General features: G+C 41.1%; 1 protein-coding gene across 1 annotated transcript in view; it reads right to left on the bottom strand.

Annotated features, from left to right (window-relative positions):
* The window catches only part of LOC113913063 (sodium/glucose cotransporter 1-like), a 65,803-nt gene that overhangs the window by 23,633 nt on the left and 26,922 nt on the right, over positions 1-15,248 (bottom strand). Inside the window, 5 exon segments of the mRNA XM_035723990.1 lie at positions 855-987; positions 7,397-7,620; positions 12,084-12,164; positions 13,196-13,301; positions 14,943-15,047. Of these exon segments, the coding sequence (XP_035579883.1) occupies positions 855-987; positions 7,397-7,620; positions 12,084-12,164; positions 13,196-13,301; positions 14,943-15,047 (649 nt within the window).

The raw sequence follows: 15,248 nt of genomic DNA, 5'->3' as shown, positions 1-15,248 counted from the left end.
GGAGTTAGGATTAAAAAAAAGAGGCATGTCTTGAGGCTGACTGAAGGATGAATTAGACTGAGAGATGTCTCCTACACATATTACTTAGCAGTAACCTGTGTTTTACATTTTGTTTGGCCTTGTCAAAGTTCAGCAGCAGAAGACTCCCATGGAAGCCACCTGCTTTGTCCCAGTGGATGCACCTACCAGAAACAGTGCTCCATGTCGGTTTAATGAATCAACAAACCAGATACCCTGAGAGACAGTAGAGCTAGTAAAACTAGGTTGAAATGGGAATGAGATATATCCACAGAGTTATGATAGCTCCTTAAGGGAAACAGATGTTTTGCTAGCATTTCATGGAAAGAACATGGGCCTGAGTCAGACCCACTTTGGGGGTTTACACTGAGCTCCCCCTCTGACATTCCTCATCTGTTCACTGAGGCTACAAAAGCCCACCTCAAGGTCTGAGTGAGCAGTGACAGCATCTGTCAGGTCCCCAGCACAATGCCTAGCACACAGGTGTGTGTGCCGTGCTGGTGCACACAATTCAAGGGGAGCAAGTAAGCCTTCCTGCAGATTGTGCCTCCAAGCCCTGGCAGAGACTGGGCTCTGGCTGCATGGAACATTGGTCGGCTCTTCCCTATCTGAACTTCTCTCATGGAATTTCTCTCTTGCCACATACATCCATGGTCTCTGCCAGACTTCTTTTTGGCTGCACTCTTAATCTAAACCCTTTAGCTCCCTAGAAAGCAATCTGGGGCATCTCAATCCCCATAGTGTGGGAGGCCTGATGACCCCAAATACTCTCTAGGTCTCTCTTAAGAAAAGAGAAGTTGATCAGTGTGAACACATCAGAATTAAGGATTTCCCCGGGAACAAGACACAGCTGATCATTCCCAGCCTCACTATGCTGAACATGGGCAGCAGCTTCAGACACCCACAAAGGACGCAGACGCCTTTCACGTGAGACATGTTCTTCCCTGCCAGGCATCGCTGGACAAAAATCTGCCAAGGAAACACAGATGGGTGAGGGAGGGGGTGATGGCTCTAGCAGAGTGCATCAAGCCTGGGCTACCTCAGCACAGCGACAGGACAGTTGTGACCTGCCGCGGCAGCAGGATGTGCCCTCTGGTGGGTTTTTGCTGAGCTGCTCACCCCAATCATCCAGGCATCTCCAGGGCATCCAGGGCCAGGGGAGGTGCATGTGACCAATGAGCATGTTTTGCTCAGTGCACAGTTGCCTGAGGGGACGGGAATGGCGTGCGTGACCTTGGCCTCATTGTTAGCATTGCACACCAATTACGGAGGCACAGGGCTTACAAGCTGTCCCCTGGCAAGGACAAGACTCCCTCCTAGAGGCCACAGACTGCCCCTGCCCGGCAGAAGGAAGAGGATCCTTGTGACATCAATCAAAGCAAAGGTGGGTCCCTGGCCCATAAAGAGGTTTTAGAACTGGGACTGACTTCATTCATCTAAATTGAAATGAACTAGTATAGACATTTCAAATGCAAAATCTCCTAGGCGATGTTTCACAACCCATTTCATGGTGCTCCTGCCATAAGAAGCAGTGTGCACTCAGGCCGAACAGAAGGTATAGCTGGCAGGTGGACAAGCATTTAAGAAAGTGCATAAAGACATGGTCCAGTGCATCACAACCATGCAGTATTATGTATGTACTAAAAGTATGTTTCTGAAGAAAATTTAGATAATGGGAAAAGGGCTCACAGTGTGACAGTAACTAAGAGGCATACAGGATACAACAGCAGCATATACACCATGACTCTACACCGAGAAAAAAGTGCACAGGAATAAACCGACATAATAGTGATTCATGCTGGCATTGGTGAAATTAACAGGCAGGATTGTCATTTTTCTCTTCAGGTTTTCTTTATTTTTCAAATGCATCATTTTAATACCAGGAGAAAGAACCCCAAAGTGGTTCTCCTCAGGCACTAGCTACATCTCGCTGTGTCTTGAGATGTCCACTGGCATCCTGTTGCTAACGGCTCAGGGTACTTGGGCTTCTGCAGAGCAGGCAGGGGTGGGCAGCCAGGCTGCACTTCCTGGTCTTTGCTTAGTCCCATGCACAGAGAGATTGGTCTCTCAAGGGAGGGGGCGGAGGAGTAGGGCAAGGGCAGAAATGTGACTCTCGTTCTGAGAGAAGGGTGATTATGAAGGCAATGTGGACATTCCATGTAGAAAGCTCTACGCACTGTGGCGTATTGTCATATATTACACAGTGGGGCAAGGAGAGGATTATTGTTTAAAAATGGTAGTGGGCGAAAGTTAACAATTTTCCTTCCATCAGTTTGTCTGCCTCTCTTTTAATTAACAATTTTTCTTAAGTCATTTTCTTTACTAGTTAGAAGTTATATATTCTACTTCTGCATTTTTAAAAAAATATTTATTTATTTATTTAGTTGAGGTAAGGGAGGGCAGAGGGGGGAGGGAGGGAGAGAATCTCAAGCAGACTCCACACTGAGTGTGGAGCTCAACGCGGGCCTCGATCTCATGACCCTGAGATCATGACCTGAGCTGAAATCAAGAGTTGGACGCTTAACCGACTGAGCCCCTCAGGCGCCCGACTACTTCTGTGTTTTTAATAATGACCCTTAAAATTTTCACATAGATACCATTTCGAGTCTGAAGTAAATCAACATCCCCACCCTTCTGAACACTTTAGACTCCACAGACAGATTTAACTCCAAACGGTCGTACAATATTTTAGTTTTGTCTTGTTTTTCACTTCTTGTATTTGTAATTATTATTTTTCAGCCCATTTGCCCATGTACCTGTTAATATCTTTGCTAACTATTCCTTCTTGCTCATGAGTATTTCCTTTTTCTTTATGTACATCTTTCAGTCCTTCTTTAGGGAAGGTTATGTCTTGAATTTGCCCTTGGTCATGAGTAAGACCTCAGCTGGGCATGTACTTTAGAGGTGATATTTTCCTCAATGACTTTGAAAATTTTACTCCTCTACCTTTGGGTTACATTGTTTTGTTTGGTTTAGTTTAAATATTTATTTATTTGACAGAGAGAGACACAGCGAGAGAGGGAACACAAGCAGGGGGAGTGGGAGAGGGAGAAGCAGGCTTCCCGCGGAGCAGGGAGCCCGATGCGGGGCTCGATCCCAGGACCCTGGGATCATGACCTGAGCCGAAGGCAGACGCTTAACGACTGAGCCACCCAGGTGCCCCTGGGTTACATTGTTGAAGCTGAGAAGTTTATTGCTGGCAGAACTGTCTTCTTTTTATCAGTAATCTTTCCTCTCAGGTGCCTTTCAAAGTCTTCTTGTCTTTGATGTTCTGAACTTTCATTATGGTTTCATTCCATTTCTTTGTGTGGATTTGTAAATTATTTCTGCTTGATTCACTGTGATTCTGGAATCTGATGCTTCCTGCTCTTTCAGCAATTGTAACAATTCTCAGCCACTTTCTCTTAAAATATTGTTTCTCTCTCCTTTTCTTCTAGAACTCCAATGAGGTGTATTTTAATCCTGATTCTCTCTTCCGTGTCACTTTGTTTCTCTTTCACACTTTCCAGTTTGGTGCTATTTCTTCAATTCTTGCTTTCAGATGACTATTTTTTCCCTTCAGCTGTGTTTAATCTGTTATTTTTTAAAAGTTTATTTATTTATTTAAGTAATCTCTACACCCAATGTGGGGTTCAGACTCATGATGGAGATCAAGAGTCGTGTGCTCCTCCCACCGAGCCAGTCAGGCGTCCCTTTAATCTGCTATTTTAACAGTTACTAAGTTTCACATTTCAATGAGCATAGTTTTCATTTTTAGAAGTTTGAGTTTTCATATCTGTTTTTGATAGAATGGCGTTAAGGATTTCAGTTCCGTTTTTATTTCTTTATTTTTTAAAAGATTTTATTTATTTATTTTTCAGAGAGATAGAGAGAGAGAGACAGAGAGAGAGAGGGAGAGAGAACAGCAGGCAGAGGGAGAAGGAGGATCCCCGCTGAGCAAGGAGCCCAACATGGGACTTGATCCCAGGACCCTGGGATCATGACCTGAGCCGAAGACAGATGTTTCACCGACTGAGCCACCAAGGTGTTCCTTTTATTTCTTTAAACATGCTTTTTGTTTGTTTGTTTTTGGTATCTAATACCTTGATTTTCTGAAATTTGGGGGTGCTAATTCTGCTGTTTCTTGCTCAAGGTGGTTTGATTCTTCTATATTTTCTAATTTTTGGTTTAGAGACCCATGTTGAGCAGGCATTTATTTATGGGAATCCTGCAAGACCTCGGTTGAGGGTGCATCCCTCCAGGGAAAATCCGCCATTACTCTAGCCAGGTTGGTATGTACAAATTTTGGATGAGTTTATGTTCAGTTCTTCCCATGGGGTTTCCCTGACCATACAGGGAATTAGGTTAAGTTAAAACTTTAAATTAAAACCCCAGATGTATAGGAAGGCCAACCTGACCTTGTGAATCTTCAGGGGAGACTTCTATCCTCCTCCTGGGACTCAGGTTGGGGCATTTTGTTTCTCCTTGCTAGTGGGCAGATATTTTCCTGGTCTATCTTTTCACTGAGGTTACAGCCTTCACTATTCACTACTCATGAACCCAAGGCCTTTCTCCTGTTCTCACCTGGCCAGTGAAATCTAAGCCTTGGAAATCCGGCTTGGTAAATGCTGTCAGGGCACCATCAGTGTCCCTGCCAGCTTAACTCTGTTGAGTTCAGTTCTCTTTGTTTTTTTTCAGTCTCCGGAGATTTTCTTCATTTCTTATAAGCTTTGCTATGACTATAAAAAGATGTTTGTTACATTTTATCCAGTATAACTAGAAAATTTTGTTTTGGGAGGTAGTTCAGGAAATCTAGTTTACCCACTGTCAGATGTGGAAGGCCAGGGGCAACTTTTAAAGCTGTAGAAGAAATTGAAAAGAAAAATATGGAAAGATTTTTCTTATCTTCTAGGTAAAGTAGCATCATTAAACATATAATAAATAGATGGGCAGGAATACAAATTAAAAAAACCCAGAGCTACTGCTCTGGATATCATCTTGTTTCTTGTGCATCCACTCACTACATTTTAAAGACCTATCAGTGTTGCTATGTATCATCTAGTCCATTGCTCCCATGACTGCATAGTATTCCACAGTATTACTGCCCCCCCACCCCGCCATTTTATCTACCCACTTTGGAGTAACAAGCACAATCAACACTGTGATCAGTGCCTCATATATAGTCCATCATGAACTTGCATGAGGATATTTTAGGTAGCTTGCAAGGAACACCACTGCTAGCTCAGAATACAGTATATTTACTTTTATCAAATACTGCTGGATTACCTTCCAGAATAGATTGCACCAGTCTATACTTCCACCAGGAGTACACGACGGTTCTTAAACAACCACAATGTCTCCAAACTTGGCATTATCAATCTTTCTAATTTTTGTTAGTTGTCTTGTGATTTTAAGTTGCACTTCCCTCATAACTGGGTTATATGCTTGTTTTATGTTTGTTTGAATTTCCTTTTTTTATAAATTGCCTGTCATTATCTTTTGTCCACATATCTACTGGAGCTCCTTTTTTTTTTTTGTGGATTTGCTATTAGTCTCTTGTTCATAATAAATATTTCTAATAATCTTCTCTAATCTGTCATCTGTCAATTTTGTCTATAGTACTTTATTAAAAAGTACTTATATGTAATGTGATCAAATCAATATGATTTGTACTCCCCCCACTCTGTCTCAAAAATATTGTTATCCTCCCTTAAATATCTAACTTTACTTTCCACTTTTAAGTCTTTAACCCACCCGAAGTCCAACTTTGTACTAAGTGTTAGGTGGGGGTGAAGTGCTGTTACTCCTAATAGTTGGTTTTCTAACAACATCAAAAGGTATGTATCTCCCCATTGATTTCTAAAGCCTCCTTGGATACATATTAAATTCCTATAAGTACAAGAATCTGCCTGACCTCTTTATTCTGTTCCACTAGTCTGTGTGTCTATTCTTGGGTGTTTCAAACTGTTTTTATTGCTGCTACTTTGTAGATGTTTAAAATCTGGTTTGGCAAGTTCTCCCCCTTTGTTCTTCAGTTTCAAACTTGAGCTAGCGATTTGTGGCATTTTCTTCTTCCATAAAATGTTTAAATCTTTTTTTTAAATCATTATATAACACATGAAAGCATACTGTAGCACATTAAGAGCATATACTATAACAACTATCCAAATTCAGATGGAACATTGCAGGTACCCCAGAAGCCTTTCTGTGGTTCTTTTTTTTTTTTTAAATTGAGGTGAAATTCATGTACTATATAAATAACCATTTTAAAGAATTCAGTAGCCTTCAGTGCATTCCCAATCTTATGCAATCACCACTTCTCTCTAGTTTCAAAACTTTTTCATCACCTCGGAAGAACACCCATATTCATTAAGCTGCCCCCCTCCATTTCTCCTCTCCCAGCCCCTGGCAAGCACTAATTGGATTTCTGTCTCTATGGATTTGCCTACTCTGGACATTTTGTATAAAAGGAATTATACAATAGATGATCATTTGTGTCTGGCTTCTTCCACTCAGAATAATGTTTTGAGATCCATTCAAGCTATAGCATGTGTAGTAGTTCATTCCTTTTTATGGCTGAATAATATTCCAATGAATGGATACACATTCTATTTATTCATTCATTCATGAGTGAACATCTGGGTTGTTTCCCACCTTGTGGTAATTGTAAATAATGCTGCCACATGTGACTTATTTTTTCATCTCAACCCCTTCCCTTGCTCCAGAAATGACTGCTTTCATGACTTTATTTCTTCCTTGCTTTTCGTTATAAATTTTTTTGCTACTTAATGTGTATTCCTAAATGACATAAGTTAGCACTCCCTGTGGTAAACTTTATAAAAATGTAATCATGCAGTGCCTAGGCATCTGTGTCTAGCTTCTTTTATTTGGCATAAAGCTTGAAGATCACCCATATTACTGTGTGGAGCTGTATTTCCTTTTTATTTCTTTATTGCCTTTGCACATATATTGAAGTATGTATTTCACAGTATATTTAATGATCTACCATCGATAGTGAGCCATATTTTTTTTTTAGAACAAGTTTGAGTCCTTAAAAAATCCAACTGAAATACTGATTGGTTGCATTTAATTTATGGACGCAGTTGGGGAGAACTGACATATTTTTCATTCCAAAAAGACTGTGCTTTTTAGATAATGACAGTGAAGAAGAAGAAAAAAATGAAAATAGTTGATGTGTTATAGATGGGACTGTGAAATTCCTTTCAAACGGAATTTATCAAGTTCTTTAGGCAATAAATAAAGATTGGAAGGGACCCCTGATCACTGAGTGCAGACAGGCCAACTGTTGCCTGTTGTTGTAGAGACTGGGAAAGCCTGGAATGCACTGAGGACCACCAGCCTCCAATGCAGTCACTTCAGCTGTACCATGTGTAGTTACCTGATCAGTGCACCGGTAGTATAAGGAGAGGGTGGAGACACCAAAGATGACTCCAGGCCATGGGAGGTCTCCAGTGATGGGATCTCGGAAGATATGGAAAAAATCCAGGCGAGGAATAAAACATTCCGGCTTGGCAGTCCAATTTCCTTCATGGGTTAGGTTTGGCTTACTACTGTCTGGGTATTTATGCAATAGCTCCTGGTATCCTCCCACTTTCTGAAAGGCTTAAAACACCATAAAATTTATCAGTACCTTAAACTATACAGTAATGCATGTTTGAAGACCCAAGATTACCAAGTGAGACCTAGTTTCATTGAATGTACCTAGTATAAAAAGCATAATGGACTGAAAAATAGTCAGGACTATATGTGCCTAAGAAAAGACATCACCTCTTCCAAAGAGAAATGAGTATAGTGGACAATCATGGTTGTGTGCCCACACCCCACCTCCCACTTCTGGTAGCAGAACCCCTCTTCTCAGTTGCATTCCATCCTGTGTGGCTTAGGTGGGCCATCAAACTGTCCACCACTCCAATCTGGCACATGCCCCAGGCCTGGCCAATGCTCTCTGTCCCATGGGCAACAACTGATGTGTCAGGAATAGATATGAGACCCAAACTGGGCTAACTGGAATCTGCCCCAGGAGTCCTCTGCTTAAGGAACCAAAAATGCCTGCTTCTGTTCTTTAGGGTTCTAAGCTAGTTTAACAGTTTGAAGCTCTCTTGTCTACCTGGTTCATTCAGAACCCTGGATCTAGCCATCACTGAAGGTAGTGTGCCCTTGGAATTTTTACTTACATGAGCCAAGAAGGTACTTATTTGCTTATACTAGTTTTGAACTAAAGTTCTATCACAAGCTCTCTTAAGAATCTTGATTAAAACAAATTAATATTCACTTTCCTACAGTGCCAACAAAATATTTCTAAAACGTCATACTTGAAAATTTCTTCATAGTCTATGGCATTTATCTCTCAATATCCTAAGTGTTATACAAGCTTAACATTAAAGAAAAAAAATATTTTTTAAAGATTTACTTGTTTTAGAGAGAGAGAGAAAGAGTGAGTTGGGGAGTCAGAAGGAGAGAGAGAATCCTTAAGCAGACTCCCTGCTGAGTGCCAGAGCCTGACACAGGGCTTGATCCCAGGACCCTGCGATCATGACCTGAGCTGAAATCAAGAGTTGGCCATTCAACCGACTGAGCCACCCAGGGGCCATAAAGAAAAATATGTTTTAAAAGTCACAAAAACACCCATAATTCCACTTACTTAACTAAAAAAAACCCTTTTATTTTGGCATGTTAAACCATGCTCCTTTGATACAGACTTGAGTTTTGAAGTGCGTTCAGAATCATTTGGAATCAAAACTAGTCAATGAAAGAATACTGACTGACCATAAAATCAGTAAGATACCTCATGGCACTTCTACAAGGAATTCCATGTGGATTAAAAAAAGGTAAAATACAAAAGTACAAAGTTATTAGAAAAAAGAGTATCTTTATGAGTTAGGGAGTATCTTATACAAGATACAAAAAAGAAAAGGAAGGTTGATAAATTTGATCTCAAAATTTAAAATTTATATGACTGAAATCAAGTTAAAAATTAGACTAAAAGAAGAAATTTGTGTCATGTATAAAGAACTCCTATACACTGACAGCCAAGGGAAACTACTCAGAAGAAATATGGTAGAGAATACAAACAGGTAATTCACGAAAGAGGAACTACAAATGGCCACTAAGTATATGAAATGATGTTCAACCTCACCAGTATCTGGGAACTTCCAATTAAAACAAGAATGATATATTTTTTCTTCTTCACCTATTTGGCAAATTTTTAAAAAGTCTTAAACATCATGAACAACCATGAAAGGCTAGGGAACACATATTCTCACATATATTGCTGAGAACAAAAGTTAATACAGCCACTTTAGAGAGGAATTTGGGGTATGCCTCAATAAGCTGGGTTTATTCCAAGAAGGCAAGATTAAGTTAACATTCAAAACAATTCACTGTGTTAACAGAATAGGGGAGAAAAATAATATAATATTCTCAGTAGAAGTGGAAAAAACACTTGCTACAATTCAAAACCTGTTCATGATAAACAATTGTAGCAAACTAGGAACAGAAGAGAACTTGTTAGTCTGGCAAAGAGTATCTACAAAAAATTGACAGCAAATAATTTATTTAATGGTAAAATATCCAAAGCTTTCCCTCTAAATTGGGAATGAGACAAGGATGCCTGTTGTCTCTGCTTCTTTTCAACAGTGTGTTGAATACACAGGCCTGTGTAATAAGGCAAGAAAAAGAAACAAAAACTAAGTTTGGAAAGCAAGGAACCAAAAAGTTAATTCTTGACCTGGATGCTGGTTACCAGAGTGTGTTCACTTTGTGATATTTCATCTAGCTACAACTTTGACTTGGGTACTTTTCAATAAAGTTTATTACAAATACAAAACCAAAAAGATGTAGTAGATCTCTATTCACAGACATAGAAATTTGCCCCAGATATAGTACCAGTGGTGGAAAAGCAGGCCACAAAATTTTGTGATTCTACCTATGTATCCATTTCATAGATAAAACAATGATTGTATATATGAAGGCTATCTCTGGAAGGATATGCACAAAACTAGAATACTGGTTGTCTCTGGGGAGCTGAACTGAGAAACTGAGGGCAATGAGTATTTCACCGGGTACCTTTTGTTTTGTTTACCTGTGTGTGTATTAGTTAAAAACTAAAAATTGCAATTGTATATACATGGGGTTTTATGGTGACTAGTTTGAACAACACTCATTTGGATGTATAAATTCTTACATATTTTTAAAAGAAAAACAATTATTCTACTACTTTAAAATTGCTTACTTACCAAAAGAACTAACATGAATGCCCCAATTTTAAAAATCCCATTACATTTCTCAGAAAATGTCAGTCTGTTTGGGCTGCTATAACAAAATGTCATAGATTGGGTGACTTATAAACTACGAATATTTACTTCCCACAGTTCTGGAGGCTAGGACGTCTGAGACCGAGTGCTGGCTGATTGGGTGTCTAGTGAGGATCTCCTTCTTTGCTCACAGATGGCCATCTTCTTAATGTGTCCACAAATGGTGGAAAAAGTGAGGGGGTTCTTTGGGGCCTCTTTTATAAGAGTACTAATGCCATTCATGAGTGCTCTGCCCTCAAGACCTAATCAATTCCCAAAGGTCTCACCTCCCATCACAATTGAGAGTTAGGATATCAACATATGAATTTTTGGCAGGGGGAGACAAGCATTCAGTCTATAACAGTAAAGAATATATAATTATTTAGAGATACAATTGCTAACATCAATAGAATATTCCACCTGCTCTTCAAGTTTAATTGGATGTCATTTTCAACTATTGGGGTGAACTCGGTAGGTTTAAAAAATGGTAATATTTAATAATAGTACACAATTAAACACAATGGCTTAGTGTGTTTTACAGTTTAGAGAGTTTTGTCACTCAAATTAGTCGTTGCTTCCCAGCTTATTAAAAAATTCCTTGGCTCATGCCTGACATGTATTTTGTGTTCCAGCAATAAAGCATTGAGTACCCCTGATGGTACACTAATGCTTACTAAACTGAGGATTGTGAGACTCTGATTCTATCATTTCTCATTGAATGGGGTTCAACAAAATGCTCTACGGAGCCATAGTCCTTCAACTGTATTCACACACCATTTCAATAATACCTGAGCCAAAACTTTTTCCTTCTAGATTTATGTAAGACCAATATCTGACCCATGGAGCAGGGTCTAATACCAACCTCACTAAGGTCATTATCTTAGCTAGTGGAAGGAAACTTCCATTTTAAGGCAAGTGCACCTGCCATTACAGATACTGTAATATATTAGTTGACATACTCGGCTTTGGTGTTTAGAGACCCAGCTATGAGTTCTGCTCTTGGTGTGTCTCATGAGCAAGTTACTTAACTGAATAACTCAGTTTTCTCATCAGTAAAATGGGGATAACGATAGCAGTTATGCATCATGGTGGCTGTGGTGATTAAATGAGGCAATATGGATAAATGGCTATCTAGTAGTACCTGATACTTGACTCATATTAGCTATAATTTTCATTCTTACTACTTAATAAGCACCTACCATGTGCCTCAGACTGCACATTATGTGCAGGATACAATGGTTTTGGTTCTTAAGAAGTTTCGGAGCTAGGAGGTATAATTTCTTATGTGACACAATCAATGAACCAAGATATGTATCACAAAAATATTAAGTGGTATGTGGTAGTGATGTGATTCCACAGGACTTTTTTCTGTCCACAGAAAAAAGACATGTAGATGGAATAATCATAGAATCACACCTTTGGGGGGTAGGTGGATCTTCTGTTGACCTTGATGGGTGGATTTAACCACATGGATGAAGAGGAGAGGGGTTTCTAACTAGAGAGGAAGAGCATGGACAGAGGCACAGAGGTGGGGGTGTCTGGGGTGGGCCACTTGACACTGTCCCAAAGCACTGGACTCTTCTGTCTTCTGAAGTGAGCAGAAGTTCCCCCCCACTGCCCATTCCCAACTTTTTGGGTGATCTGAGACAATGCTCTTGGGTTCTGAGGGCTTCAGTCTCCTCATCTGTGAGATGAAGGTGCTGGAGTGGCCCTCAGCAACAATCAGATTCAAAGATTCCACTCATGGTGCCCAGTCTTCCAAGATTGACTTACCAAAGCCCATTAACAAGAGTGATCCCAGAACCATAACAACAGCATGCAAGGTATCAGTATAAACCACAGCTGCAAAACCACCTGAATAGGTAGGAGAAAAAAGAAACAAAAGCCACATTTGAGACTCTCTGCTGAAAGTCACTTCTGTGTCCCTATTCTACATCCTTGCTTCCTCCCAGATTGCTCCATTCACACCTTTTGTACCTTTAAGTCTGTAGGTCTTACAATACAATGTTTAATCTTTGTACATCCTGTTTTCTCTCTTTAATATCCCTCACGATCTTTTGTTGGATTCTTATCTTGCCCTTCTATGTCCCAATTTCCCTTTACTTCCCCTTTTTTGGATGGATGAAAAGCTGATGGTTTTCCTAAAGAAAAATTACATCTTTAATCACAAAATCTCCGTTTGGAAGCAACGGTTAGTAGCATCCCTGGCTTCTACCTGCTAGATGCCAGTAGAACGCCCCCAGTTGTGAAAACTAAAAATGTCTCCAGACATTACCAAATGTCCCCTGGGAAAAGACCCCCAGCTTCCACTCCCCTGGGCATTGACAGCCACTGACAGAGTGTATTCCATTCCCCACTCTGTTTCTCCCCCCTCAGACAGTGAACTACCAGGGACACTCACCAGCATCCAAGATTTGCATTGTGGCTGGAAAAAACAATTGATGAGAGCTCCCACTCTCAAAACCTAGGCAGAGACTCTGGGACAGAACCTCCTATATAAAAGATCCCATCTGATGGCCTGACCAGGTTACCAGGATGCCTGTAGCTGCTGCCTCTCCCTCATTCCCTTTCCGTTTCTACTCCATTACCTGGCAGCCTATAGTGTCAGGCCATGGCCTGCCCCAAACATGATCACTTCCCTCCTTGCCAGTGCCCATGGAAAGCCCCCACAGGCCTGACCTGATTTCTAGAGGTAGGACACCACTTAGGCACCCCACCACAATTATTTTCACTGTTCCACCCCCTGGGGCCTAGCAATGTGATCTACAGACTTAGAGAAAATGCAAAAGCTGGAGACCCCCTGCCTCAATGTCTACTAGCACTCCACTATAAGAAGGAGAGCTTTTGTGTCAATATAAATATGTGTGTGGTTACAGTAACCTCACCTGTGATGGTATAAATGCCAGTAATTGTCAGCCAGACTATGGTGGCCAGGTAGACATCTAACCCCAAAACCAGTCTCATGAACATGGCACCAGTACAGATCTCCACCTGAAATGAGTACAAAGGCAACAGGCTGCATTTTCATTTTCAGCTCATTCAACAGCAGTATCATAAAGACCCTAGAAGCCATCTGCAGGAGGTGGTCTATGGTTAGCACATCCACTCTGTCACTAATGGACAAGGGCTGAGGTCTCCCCAAGTTCTGTTGGGCAAAAAGGCTTGTACCCCATGAGTTCAGCAAGGTCAGCACCTTTAGGGCTTGGGTTAATCCAATTAATTCAGTTCAGACAAAACTTAGCCTCTTCCTCCCTGGAGATTTGGAGCAGGGAGTATGCCCAGAGAGAGCCGTTCCTACAGTTCTGCCATTGGGAAACAGCAAAGGGGACAGCTCATCCATCAGGGGCTGGCAAGCTTTTTCTCTAAAAGACCAGATGGTAAATACTGTAGGCTTTGCAGGCCACATACTGTCCCTGTTTTTCACAACCATTTAAAACTGTAAAAAACCATTCTTAGCTCAAGGACTGTACAGAGGAGAACACTAGGCTGATTGGCCTACAGGACAGATTTGTGGGTCCTTGGCTTAGCTGGCACTGATTTTAAAGCACATGCACATCATATAACTGGCTCATCTCTTACTTTGTTATTGTGGTCTCCAAACTAGGGATACAATGGGCAGAGATCCTCCCAACATTCATCTATCCATTTATTCACCAAATGTTTACTGAGCACCAACATAGTAGATACTCAACAGGGTTCAGAAGACACAAGAGTTACTAAGACTCAACTGCTGTCCTCAGGGACCTTATATTTAGTGACAGAGACTAAATAGGCAATTTCTATGCAGAGTGTGGTAAGCGACACTCATTCGGTCACTAAACAAAACAAAACAAAACAAAACAAAACTCCAAAACATGTATCTAGTACCTTAAGTGCTAATCATTTTCTCAGCACAGTGGGTAATGTAGTGAACAAGCCAGGCAAGGCCCTGGGCCTCCAGAAGCTTGCACTGAAGTGGAGGAGACAGATAATAAGCAAGGAAATGGATAAATTACTCTCACATGGTAGCAAGTATTACAAAGAAAATAAAAACCCAGTAATGGAGTAGAGATTGACTGGACACACTCATGGAAGGCCTCTCCAAGGAGGTGATATTTGAAAAATCTGGGGGAAGAACATTCCAGACACAATGTAGGGCAAGTGTTAAGGGCTTCAAAAGGGAATAACCTTGCTGGGTTTGAGAAACAATAAGGCAGGCAGTGTGGCCAGAGCCTGGTGAGAACAAGGGAGGAGACTAGGAGACAAGGCCGAGAGCAGGGACAAGAACAGGACATCCTTACAGATCATAACAAGGGGCTTAGGTTTTCTAGTAACGGTGGTGGAAAACTCCTGGACTGTTTTAAGCAGAGGAGTGACATCACCTAATGATATGACACAGGTAAGCCCAAGGTTCTCTAGAAATACAAAGGAGGGACCTATAACCTAGGCTTGGGACAAAATAAGACGCCTCTGCCTTTATTTTTTGCAAGTATTATTAAGCTATTTTTTCTCTCCTCTTGCTTACACAGCAGAGGCCATAAGTAACTTATGGGGCCCCAGAGTGAACTGCTGAGACCAATCTAGTACTGTCCTGGCCACTGAATTTTTGTTTACTTTTGTTTCATTTCTTGGGCTGGCTTTTACACAACTCACCGAGATCTTATTGAAGATATAGAGGAATAAGTACAGAATAGCGAGGAGGCACTGGATCTGAAAGCCACCAAACCTCTTCCTCAAATATTCTGGCATCGTCATCACCTGTACAAGCAACAAGAGAAGTTGCCACCAGGCAGAGTGCCAGAAGAGGCAGACCCACAAGGATGCGCCTTGCTCACAATATGCTGGTCGTCACCGAGACATAGCTGATGGTAGGAGCAGCCCAGGAATATAAGATGCGGCAGGGTCATCCACTCTGGCTTCACACTGCATGGCACTTGTTAGGATGGGGGGAATAAGAAA

This window comes from Zalophus californianus, chromosome 14 (assembly GCF_009762305.2).
Source record: "Zalophus californianus isolate mZalCal1 chromosome 14, mZalCal1.pri.v2, whole genome shotgun sequence".
Lineage (NCBI taxonomy): Eukaryota > Metazoa > Chordata > Mammalia > Carnivora > Otariidae > Zalophus > Zalophus californianus.
This window is presented reverse-complemented; position numbering and strand designations above follow the sequence as displayed.